The sequence below is a fragment of the Chaetodon trifascialis genome, chromosome 16 (assembly GCF_039877785.1).
Source record: "Chaetodon trifascialis isolate fChaTrf1 chromosome 16, fChaTrf1.hap1, whole genome shotgun sequence".
Classification (NCBI taxonomy): domain Eukaryota; kingdom Metazoa; phylum Chordata; class Actinopteri; order Chaetodontiformes; family Chaetodontidae; genus Chaetodon; species Chaetodon trifascialis.
The window spans coordinates 14,669,985-14,682,739 of record NC_092071.1 but is presented as its reverse complement, the minus strand read 5'-3'; the positions used below and the strand labels follow the sequence as shown (position 1 = coordinate 14,682,739).

Here is a 12,755-nt window from a genome sequence, read left to right as displayed (position 1 = left end):
ATGTTTCCAGCCATACTTTACTTTGAATTGAGAGGATTTCCAGAGCAATGAAATATGGCAGAGATGGCGCATGGCTGAGAACCAGAGATTGGGCCGATTTGTACTCGTAATGTTTTTACTATAATAAGCAGACAGCTTTGTGAGGTCAAGATATGCAGTGCAGCGAAGGAATCTTTAATAAAACAGACAGAGGAGCAACCTCCAACAAAAACGGCCATGTTTAATTAACAGTACCCTTATGCATTTAAAATCCAGCATGAAATGGTAGTTAGGTGTTATTAACTGACATATACTTTGTCAGATTATCATTTGATAGTGTTTAACAAATATTTTTAATTGTAATCAGGCGTGTTATTTGAGCTGTGATGTGAAACAACTCACCAGAGTGTTTGCTGCTATGTACCCATGTGCTGACTTGTCTGAAACAGAAAGAAACAGTTTACATCAGAATAAATATGATTTCTTTTTGTGTGTATTGATGGTTGTTATTCTATTTTATCAGTATTTTGTGTTGCTTACCTCCCGAGGTGAAGCTCATGTACTTCTGGTTGTTGACAGTCTCTTTGGAGTCGTAGAACTTTAAGACGTCCAGCACGGCCTGCGGGTTCTTCTTCTGCTCCAGCTTGGTGATGTTCGAGGTCTGTAGGAGCCGTGCCCACTGCTCTGGGATACCCTGCACAAGCAGACGGGGGTCAAATGTTAAAGAGTTTTGAAGGTGAAATTTTTGCTTGAGGAAAGAGTGTGGGCTGTTGATAGTTTGCAGCCAGAAAGTTGTTGAAAATGGGGTGTTTGTGTTGACGTACACAGATGTTCAAGAGGACTAGAGGCCTGTCAATTAGGCTAATGTATCACCAAACCCACCTCTCTTTAACCCTCAACATGCTAGCAGTTCGCCCTCCTCCCTGCCTTTAGGCTAAGCTATGCTAAGTGGCAGTGTAACAGACATATGTTAGAGCAATATTGAGCTACAGTAACTCTCAGCGAGGAAGTGATTGTGTTTGTTTCCCAAAATATCCAACTATTCCTTTAATCCATTTCCACAGGTTTAGTCTATGTTTTAATGGCAGTTAATGGACATTAAGCCTTTTATGGGGGCTGAATGTAACACAACAATGGGTTTCATTCATGCCGTCTTTGTAAACTTGTGGGTAGATATTTTTACACTTAAAGCAACTGTCTGTTAACAGAATGGTCCACTGTTCTGCTGGTGTTAGAGGCTCAGAAAAAGATGACATTTGCAGTGGGATCAAGGGGCAGATCAACAGTAATGTAGTGTATCCTCCCACAAAACCATGAAAGAAGAGAAATCAAAGTGGTTTGGTTTAAAACTGTCTTAATGGGGCTCTGTGTGTCACAGGCGCGCAGCTTATCAAGCAAACAAGGAACTATTTACTGATGTCATGGACGGAGCCCTGTTCATTTGGAAGTCAAATAGACCAGAACACGTACAGCATTCCTGAGTATAAGAGTGGCTTTAAAGGGGAATGCTGCTCATTAAAGAGAGAAATTAAAGGTATGTATAGTCCACCTTTAAATATACCATAAACAACAAGACAAATACAGCACAATGAACCAGCACGACTGCGGCCTCAACAACGAGCTGAATAAACATCTCTGCGAGATGAAAAACTGATCATTAAAAGCTTCATAAGTTTTGTTCTGTGGCTTTTGTATTGAACCGATCACTGGATCATGTCAGACAGATGACAGTGCTGTGCTGACACTGCATTTCTTCCTAATATACTACATGTGCTTAGAGTACCTAATTGTTGGGGCTTGGCATAAAATCTAAAAACACTTCTCTATGAACAACTGTAAAAACTGCATCGCAGAGGATGAAAGAAGGTGGAAATACTGTGTCATGGTATCATATATCCTGGTTTGTGTTAAACTAAAACTGCAGCCACAATGTTTTTTTACTCAGAAATGCTAAAAGATCCCAATGCAGGTTTCACCTGACAGGAAAGATGGAGTGATTGTCATTGAAGTCACTTGAAACACCCAACTTTATGTGGAGGAAAGTGCCTCATTAATTGATTCTATCACCCTGATTTCAGAAACACATGCCTGAATTTGAATTTTAGAAGCACATCAGTCCGTGTTTGTCCCTGATTGTCAGGTGAAAAAGATACTCACTGTGAATTCTCCTGTTACAGCATCAAAGCCGACATGAATGGTGTGTTCAAAGTCTGAGGGTAGGGAAATCTCAGGACGTTCCTTCTCCTTCTTCTTGTTCGCTACAGGAGACGAAACAGAGGCAGATTACAGGCTTATTTCTGGTGTGGTTATACGCAGGAAGCTCGTAAATAAGGTGCATCAACGCGGCGCTGAGCATGAGGGTGACATGTGGAGAAGGAGACTCACTCTTGTCTCCCCCGGGGAAGATGGAGCGCAGGCGGACTTTCTTGTTTTTCTCTTCAGGAGCCATTGGAAGCGGTTTAGAGGCGTGATTCAATGATGAAGAGTCTCGGGAACTACTGTTCATTCTCAAGGGGGGGGCTGGTGGTTTCTCTTCAATATCAACACTATCAGACATTTTTAGTAGCACTCACAATGTCCTGTGAGAGAGAGGGAAAGAGAGAGAAAGTTCAGTGTTAGAGAGTCTGGGTGCAGAACAGAGGAAGGTGAAGAAGGTTACAAAATCTCTGGTTTAACCATAATAACCTTGAATTTTGAGTAGTGCTTAGCTTAGCTTTGCAAGTCTGCAAAATACAATAACATCAAGGGAGTAAACTGACAAACGGAAGTTTGTTTTGGTCGATTTTTAAATGCAATGGCGGCTGACCTCGTTGGACACCGTTTGGCAATGGAAAACATACATTTGGTTGCCTTTCTCTGCTGAAATGCATCTTCTAAAACTCTAAAATAACCTAGAAAATATCAGAAAATAGTGTGAAATGATCCATCAGATTTCCCACAGCCCAGCGTGTTTTCAGATTGCTTCTTCGACTAAAAGTCCAAAACCCAAAGACATTAAATCTATAATGATATAGCACAGCTAAAAACTGTGTGGAAATCTGGGACCAGAGCTGGGATAAACACCTTCAACAATTACTGAATTATTGAGCTTTTGTTGATTGTTTAATCAATTGATTCTTTCAGCATTACAGCACTCCCAAGAATTTGCACTTGCGACTCAATGAAAGCCTGCTGTTTGATAAAAGTCTGACATTTCTCACAATACTGTAATTAGTTCAGTGGTGTACAGTCGGTGTTGCAGAGGCTGAGGTGAATTTCTTTCCTCTGCGGCTCGTTTCTGAAGCAGCAGAACTGGGCTAACGTGAATGTGACAAAATGTCAAGGCTTGATAGCTGCGTTCAGACAGATCTGACGCTTACAGAAGACTCATAGTTATAGTTTCAAAGTGTCGTATTTTCAGAGCGTTGGCCTATTTTAGCATCGTAACATGAGGAATCCTGTTCCAGGCAAACTGGCTGCAGGTATGGAAAAGTCTCATGAAATGTCTGCATTTTCAGTTCTCTGCTAACACATCTGATTGCACAGCAGATTTAGACATTATTCAGATATAGAAGAAGATACATCTCCTGTCATTGTGATAGGTTATTTGGAAGGGAGGTGGAGTCCGGTGGGTCTGTTCAGCTGTGAAAATGGTAACCAGGAGCTGATTCTAAGAGAAACTGGCAAGAAGAAACGTCACTATCACCCGTCCTCTCATCTTGCATCTACCCACTTCCCACTAACATCTTAAACTCCTTCACTGCCTCACCCCGAGGCCAAGCCCATCATGTGATGTGCAGCACAACCGTCCCAGAAAGCGGGCCATCCAGGCCGCCCCCTTAGTGAAGACCTACATAAGCAAACAAAGACCACTCCTCTGTGCTTACACCGCGCTCACTGCCTCTGACAACTCACACATGTGCCTTCACAGTGGCCTTTACAATTTTATGTAACCATCTCCCGCAAAAGACAAAATATGGTGGGTTACGCCCTATGCTTTGTTAACTTCCCCCGACAACTGGTTTTGAATGAAGGAATGTGATCAGCTGAAAAGTGTAACACATATTGATGCGACGATAAGAAGCTTTAATTGAATCTAATACGTCTGACAGCGTTATTACACAAGAACTCTTCGCTTTCCCTTCTGCAGCCTCAAATCTCGACAAAGATACTCCTTGTGAGACACATTTGTCATTTCCTCATAAACCAGTTTGGACAAGACAACCAGACAGATTGTGTTCACTGTCTTTGTAGCTCTGCAGAGACTCTCTGACTGTTGTGTAGATTTTGATGTATATCTGATAAAAACCGATTAGCCAACATTATTATTATTATTATGATTAACTAGTGGGCATTTTTATTTCAGTGCTCTGCCTTGTTATTTCTTTAGGTTCATTGTATATACAGATCACACATTAGAGCAATTTAAACTGGATTCCTTCATTTCCTTATTACTTCCTGGATAAATACAGCCTTGTGTACACACTGAACTTGACTTGGTCGGCCTATTTTAATCTTCTCTCCATAAGAGAGGAACAGCTTCTCATCTAATCTAACAGTTTTTCTTCCCTTGAATATCATTAACCATTAATGTGTAATTAGGCTGACTCTAATGTTTAATTCATCTAAACTAGATGACAAAATATTTTCCAATACATATTATGTGGAAAAAGGCTTGAAGATCAAACACTGTTCTCAGATAAAAGACTACCAGCATAATCTTGATGTTTTCTAATAAACTTGACAGTGTTTTTTCTCCCCCTCTGCCTGTGCTGTGATGAGAATAAGAAGATTTTTGTTTCACTTGGCAGCAGGATGTAACACAGAAACTGCATTGTGATCCTTTCCATTAACAAACTGCTCTGTAATTACTGCAGGAAATGACTTGGTAGATACTTGCTGCCCTTCTGTCTTATCTGAGTGCAGATGCGACAAATGCTGGACAACAGTGAAGATAATAAAACAAAACCCTGCAACTTTTCTCAGATTGAGATTACAATCATAGCCATTAGAAAGTGGTGAGTTACTTCAAAACAGGTCACTCCTGACAGATGGGTTAACTATACAAATAAAAGTTCGGTGTTGATTCAGCTTAGCTGCAGGGCACACTCTATTTGTGACCAACCAGACGGCTACAGAGAAATGCTTTAAGATTTTAACGTGCGAGTACATTTGAAGATAGTTTTCCTGGTGCATCTCCAGGATCAAATGACATGTACTGGTGGTGGCAGTTTCCTATCATGCTGGGTGAGTTCAGACAACAGCAGCAAACAGGTTCTCTTAGGTTGGAGGGTTAGGCGTGTCACTAACAACAAACCCAGTAAAAGTCTGCTGTTAACAAAGGAATGTCAACATATTGACATGCTAAAGCGACAGGGAGTCGCTGACAATGTGGCTATCACACCACCCAACAGCGAAAAAGCAACAAGAAGTTGTCAAGACAATGGGAAGACACTGTGGCATGTCCTGGACGCCTTACAGGACATGCCACTTGACACAGTAAGCCTGAATTTAATTAAAAGGTTGTATTGTCTAAATAGTTTACCACCAGGGCCAAATGAGGAAAAGCTGTATACAAGTGACCATTTAGATCTGAGCTATCCATGTTCACCATGCTGGCAAACAGCAGCTTCAAAATGCTTTTTCAGATTTCATTTAAAAGCCAGTTATGGAGCACCTTGGTAGCTAAATGGTTACAGTGCATGCTGCCTGGCCGTGTGGTTATCATAGATTCTTGTACAATTGCAACTCTAGTCGCAACTGTTGCCGGTTCATTTCCAGCCAGCAACCAGTGTTGAATGTCATACTGTACCTCTCTCTCTCCCCATTTCCTGTCTGCCTCCTCACCTAACACTGTCCATTAAGGAACAAAAATACCCAGAACTAAATGCCAGTAATGGATTAAAGCGAACCCAGTACACAATGAAACCATTTGAACCTTTATCAACTTGGCCTCTCAGACAAGCTAGCTCACATTTGTACGACTGCTGCTCACAGCGTATCATAGCTTGGAAACGGTTCCTCTGATGCCTTTGTTAATCCATTAACCGAATCGTCTGAACACGTTCTTGACATACAGCTTTTACAGTCATGCACCAAAGTGGAGTCACTACCATGCGCACATGAGCATAAGCAAGACCTGACAACAGCGAGTGGGATTTAATCAATCAGGTCACTATCTGGTCAGCAAATACAGAGGACGAAAATCAATGGCTGTAACATCGAATAATGATGATGTGGCGGGAGGTTTTTAACCCTTTAAACATAAAATTGATATTCTCTTGAGGATTATTGGGTGAATCACACTGTGCAATATCAGTCCATTGATATTCTCCTTGGGAGCATGCAATGCAGAACACACTTAAATAAAACAGAGATGGTATAGCATGCGCTCATAAATATGAAAATTTCAGTAAAACTGTCATTGGAGAGCAGTGTGGATGAATAATGCAGCTGAAAAACATGTCAGCGTCTGACTTCGGTCATTTCTGCATCAGACCGCGGTGAGAATCTGAGTCACCGGCTGAAGAATAGGAAACCACAAGCAACCAGTTTTATATATTACAAATTTCTAGCTCTATGGCTGTTTGGCTATCTGGCTAATCACCTGCCGGCCGCTGCAGCAGCTCGACTGAGCAGTCAGACGGCTGAAGATGACGGATTCATGGAGGCCCAGACATCACTGATTCCTCACTCACATAAAACACTGACCTATTTACTGTGCAGACTGACAGGCAGGCAAGCAGTCAGTGAGTGCACTGTCCCTGAAACAAGCAGCTCCTATTTCTGAAACGCACATAGGCTAGCCTCTCAACATCATAAATCAGCCCCACGTCTGTGCTTTGCCTGATACAAACAGCCTTTCATGAGGCCGAACTATTTCGGCAGACAAGGAAAAACAGATCATCAAGAGACCGATTTTGTCAAACAGCAAAACTAACTGCAGCTGTAACACTGATCCACAATATGCTAATTTGTCAGAGATTACACAACCAAACCTCACTGAGCCTGGCTTGCTTTGGTGGGATGTGACGTTTTGATGGCGATATATGAATGTCTAAAAAAAACACACACACAGACACACACACACGCACACACACACACAGAACCACCACAGACACACCAGCTCGACGCAGACATTACTGGGGATGTTTTCACATTTCTCCCCCATCAAATATTAATCTATCCATGAAGAGCAGGCATTTTCTCTGCTCTTTCAAACATTAATGCTGAATTTGAATGGCTAACACAGGAAGAGGCTCTAATCTTGAGCCCATGGCGGCCCAGTAATGGCTCCCGCAGTGGGGGGGAGGGCTCCATAAGCCCGGCTCTTCATGCCCCTGATTAGGACATGCTCTCTGTTTGACTTGGCTTTAGCTTTGGCCGTGCTTCTTTGAAGGATGCTGATTACTTGGATGGGATGGACAGCTAGAGGACATTCAAAGGATAAGGAGGAAGGGGGGGACACTCCAGAGCCGCAGTTTAGTATTGTTATCTCCTTTATCTTCGTGCTGTTCATACAGTACTTCTATTGGAAGTCAGAAAAGTTGGCCTATTCTACTGCTGGTAAGAGCAAAGAAAGACCAGTTCACTTGACAACCTTTAACACACAAACTAACATTAAAAAAACCTGAGAAACACAACAAAACACACAAACTTCATGCAGACATTAAGGCGCTGGAGGCCAATGACACACAGATGACAACATGTTACTGCACAAATGCTACTCTCTCACATGACTGGCCTCTCAAGGTCAGAATGAAACACACACAGTCACAGTGTAGATGCCATGCAATGCCATCCCCTTTTCATTTCAGACGAAGGCTGGAGGAGGAGGAGGAGGAGGAGGAGGAGGAGGAGGAGGAGGAGAAGTTTGGTGCTGTTAAAACAGACTCCCTTTGAAAGGGACAGGAGGAGAATTTGTGGTCACTGGATCAAACCCTCATGTAGTCAAAGGATCTAAAAGGAAATCCTATAATCTAATTTTTCTTTCTTTTTTTTTGGAGTTTATAGAAAAATTGAACATTGAGCAAAATTGAGTTTTTTGACTGCGCTCACATGGGCTTACACAGACCTGGGATTAATGTTCCCTTTTCTTAAAACCATGACCACAAACTTGACCTGACCTAACCCAAACCATAGCTATGTCATGCTATGCTATATGGTAGAAATAAAGAATTTTAAAATTGCTGCCATGAAATTTAAAAAGTCTAATCCAGGCTTTTGCGGAATCAGAAAAATGTTGTCTGGCAACAGGGTTTCTTTAAATAGTAGCTGTCTTGCAGAGTGTCAGATGAGAAGACTGATACCACTCTCAAACCAGTCTGGTGTATATGAAACTACTCCCAGCAGCCAGTTAGTTTAGCTTAGCTTAGCTTAGCACAAACACTGAAAACTGGCTCTTTCCAAAGGTATATAAATCTGCCAACCAACATCTCTGAATCTCACTAATAAACATGTTATGTCTTGTTTATTCAATCCAGTTTTTGCACATGTACAATCAATTTTAGAAATCCAGGTGTTTAATCAGTAGAATGGAGCCTAAAAGGGCTGCAGTTTGACAACACACGAAACACACATCTAACCTGGATTTTCCAAAACATTAGAATACATCTGCTATTGTTGACGTCTGTGACTTCGTTACCATGCTATGATAATTCCTGACATATCAGCTTTTGTCTGATGAGGCTCCACCTCTTTGCTTTGGCCCCCTCCTTCTACTCGACTCAGTAACTCGACTTTGCATACAGCTGCCATGTTGGCTTCTTGAAAGGCACAGCAGCCTCGTCAGTTTGCTTGTAACAGGGGGGCAGGTGAGACAGGGGTGTGTGAGCTTATTCTTAACTCGTGAACTAAATCTCACTTCACTGTAAGTGCAAAAGATCCTGTTTCGTATTTCATTGATTGCAGCAGCAGCAGCAGCCAACAATTAATATAAACTCAATAGCATATTAATGATGCTTGAACAAGAGCTTGACAAATGCTTTACTACATATTCATAAATATTGATTCAGTTGTTGTCACCTCTCAGAAAGTGCGAAATTGTTTCATCTATCGTGTGTTAATTGCTTCATAGCAGGAAAATCATTCCTGGGTTTCGTCGCCGAACGAAAATGCCAAAATCAAACTTTTTCTTCCAACTTCTATTTTTAGCTGCCACACATGCCTCGGGAGAAAGCCGTGAACATGTTGAACACGAACATCTTTTAATCATGTTGGTATAAAAGGCTTATACTCGTTCATAATATGCTAACTAGAGCATGATTACACAATATCAAAGGCAAACCACTTTGAATGTCCATTCACACTGACCTATTACATCCCTCTGACATCTGAAACACTGTTGATTCACATATTATCCCATCAGGATTATTTTCACTGTGAGCGAAAATGACAAGAAACACTCCAGTTTATTCAAGCAGTTGTTATGCAATCATGTTTTACACACAGCACAAGTACATAAACATCTCCTACCAGGGATCTATTATTAGCCACCAGCCAGATGTGTGTTTGATTGTTGCGTATCTTTAACTCGCAAACTCTACATAGACAAAAAATTACACAGCAGTGAAACTGGGTCACACAGCAGATTTCCACGCAAAAGACAAGTAGAGGTCCTAAACTCCACAGAAACGCATCCAATGCATATCTCAGGTTGAGCTGTTTGAGTTGACATCTTCCAGATATCCACCTTAAGATTCCACGTTCATTTCTGATTCTCACTGAATCTAAGTGAAATGAAAAGCAATGCACCTTTTGTTTGGCTGTTTGAACGCCACATTGATCTTATTTGCCAATGCTAATCAGCGGCAGCACTAATGAAATTGAAAAAGCATGATGATAAATAACCTCCCCGGTCGACATCTTTACTATTAACTAACCGTCTGCTCGCGAGCTGTGGCATAACATTCCTCGTATCCCAAACAAAGCAGAAAAAAAAACAGGTTAGTCTGCACTCAAACCCCATTTATTCACCACAGCCTACAATCCAGCATGACTCTCATTTCACCAGCCATGATCCTTTCCCAAACTCCCCTGCTGGGGAGGCTTGAGAGCTCGCTGCGTCATTTAATATTTAGTTTGGGTGAACTTCCCCCCAGTGCTGCTCTCTCATATCCACACATGCACGTGCACGCGCACACAGTTTGGCTAGATGTCGTGTTCGTTTTCTCATTTTCATCAGATTTTTGAATCGACATTTCCAACTAATAGTTTTGGCAGGTGTTTTCTGAGCTAATGTAATTAGCTGGGCGCACACGTCAGCGGAGGACACGTCAGCAGCAGCAGCAGCAGCGGCAGTAAACAGCATTAAATTAAAAGCATGGAATAAAACTACTGAACAGTCGCAGCTGACAAAACTGCTCCATGTTCTGACAGTTTGAGCTGCTCTCTCTGGGTGAGTTAACAGTCGAATAAGTGCTTTAAAGTGATGCAGTTTCCTCTGTCCAAAATGAACCACCAGCCCTATAAATGTGCTTAAAAATATCGCTCATTCTGTTAAGTGGACAAAAGATATTAAAAGCGATCCAATTTGCTCCCTTAGTTCTAAACTCATTGAGACTGCTGGTCTGGTTTGACAGATTATTCCTCTCTGACAGAAATTCCTCATTTTATTCAAAGCACATTTGTATAACTGCTAGTTTATTCTGTGAGGCATTTCCTGTCTGACAGACTATTTATTGTACTGATACATTATGATAGCTTTTCTATTCTCTCTGACAGAATGAACTGCCTTATTTTCAGTCCTGACATATGAAGCCCACGGAAGGATTTTTGCATTAATGCGTTGAATTCAAGACTTCAGAAATTATAAAGATGAATTGGTGTGCACAAGGTTCAGGTCCAAAATAAAGACACGAGATGGGTGCAGAAGTTCGTAGCCGCTGCTGACTTGGTTCAGCGGTTTATGTCACTAACTCGACAGCTTGAATACCTTTTATATGATATTTTGCCTTTATTTGGAAGCTGGGGGCTTGTGGAGACTTGGGTAACTCTGGCTGAATCAAACAGAATACACAGCAGCTCTAAATTATGCATCTTGGACCAGTCGTCCACAGGGATTCTCAAAACCTTGAATACTTCATACGATTTTGACATTCCAAGTAATCCTCATAGTTATGTCCCATGTTGATGGCTGCAACCCATGAATACATGAATGGAATGAATATACTGTAAGTAATGAGCCATACAATACATCAGTTTTCAACATGACGAGCAAAACGATTGGAGGCGACTCGACTGTCCTTCACACCCTCACAGTAAGCGTCACTGAGTTTCAAATAATATTCTGTGATATTGAATTTTATGAATTTTTATTTCATATCTTACATTGAAAGCATTGCATGGAGGCATGTGAGCAATCAGACAGGCCTACTATGTTTGGTTGCATGTGATCAAAAACTAAGCAAAACCTACCTGACCCTGACTAACGGGCTCTTCTACTCTAACTGGTCACTCTTCAATCCAATCTTTGCCTTCTTACTCCAGAACAGATGCTTTGAGTTACAAGTTTGGACCTAACAAGTGAGCACCAAGCACAAGTGAGGCTGCTGATGTTGTGCTGTCTGCTTTCAGACACCAAAGTGGGTTTTTTTGTTGTTTTTTTTGCATTAGTGTGGCATGGGTGGGCATATTTGAATGCCAGCTGGAGGCAGAGAGGGGAGCGAGTTCCCTCCTGCAATGCCAGCTGGTGCACCTGCTCTGAGTCAAGTTGAAAGGGTTAAAACTCACCCACTGTAAAGTGAACATGGGAAGAGTGAAAGCAGCTTGTAGATATGTGCATGCTGTCACTCTTGACAGTATTTTTTTCCAGGACTGTATAGTTTGCATGCATGCAAAGTCAGTTATCTGAAGCGTAAAATCCCTCACGTATGGGGAAAAAATAATCTGCCTCTCTCCATTGTGTCTCGCAGACAGCCTGTTTCTATGTTCTACAACTGTAATGCACATAATACTCTAGCCATTATGTCATTACTAGAACTAGCTATGCATTTAATTTTGATTACCTCTCCCTTGCCAAATGTATATAGCTGCATTACGGTTTTGCATAGACAAATACTACCATGAGAGCACTGTCTGTATCAACAAGTGAATCAACTGAGAGGCGGTGTGTTTCCACACATGATAGTTGCACCTCCATGCAGTTGAGAAAAGAAAGTGAATTCCATATAGTTTGTTTGGAGGCTAAGAAACAGTGAGACAACACCACTCTGGATGATCTCCACTTCGAATGTGTTATTTATTTCTGACAGATGAGTAATTCTCTTCTACCTGGAGTTACAACAGCTTTTCCAGAATTTTGCACCTATTTCACAAGTGAGCTTAATTTTGTGCTTGTAATTGTTTCATGTCAGCTCACTGCCTCTAAACTCTAGTTGAAACTTAAGTCTCTCTATCTTAAATACAGATATGATAGGTGGAGCATATGTGAAGGTCTCACCTCAGGAAATCCACAAGAGGGCAATCAGAGCAGTTCTTTATTGGACGAAACAGTCACCTCTTGAACCACATCTGAAGTCACCTGAAACCTTTCCCCTCTCTGAAAACTCATGGCCACGTGATGGCCTCCAACATTTTACATTCTGCAGCCTCTTTATCTTCAAACAAATTCAAGTTCAGAAGCTCACTCCACAACTCTCCGCACACTCCGGACACAGTGAAACTTGTTAATCTTCTAAACCACCTGAACCCTTTTCCTCCTCTGCAACATTTTATCTGCTCATTCTCTACAGCCTCTGTTCACCCATCGCACCCTCTTACTGTGAAGGCTGTCTTGCTTTCTGGAATCTCGAATCCTC

General features: G+C 41.6%; 1 protein-coding gene across 2 annotated transcripts in view; it reads right to left on the bottom strand.

Annotated features, from left to right (window-relative positions):
* Positions 1 to 12,755, bottom strand: part of LOC139344366 (serine/threonine-protein kinase PAK 3) — a 28,932-nt gene that overhangs the window by 12,686 nt on the left and 3,491 nt on the right. For both annotated transcript variants that reach the window (XM_070982464.1, XM_070982463.1), the window contains exons 2-5: positions 2,365 to 2,558; positions 2,137 to 2,237; positions 520 to 673; positions 382 to 419 (exon numbers count right to left, since the gene is read on the bottom strand). In XM_070982464.1, coding sequence (XP_070838565.1) covers positions 382 to 419; positions 520 to 673; positions 2,137 to 2,237; positions 2,365 to 2,536 — 465 coding nt within the window. In that variant the 5' untranslated portion in view covers positions 2,537 to 2,558. The remainder of the gene's footprint in view (positions 1 to 381; positions 420 to 519; positions 674 to 2,136; positions 2,238 to 2,364; positions 2,559 to 12,755) is intronic.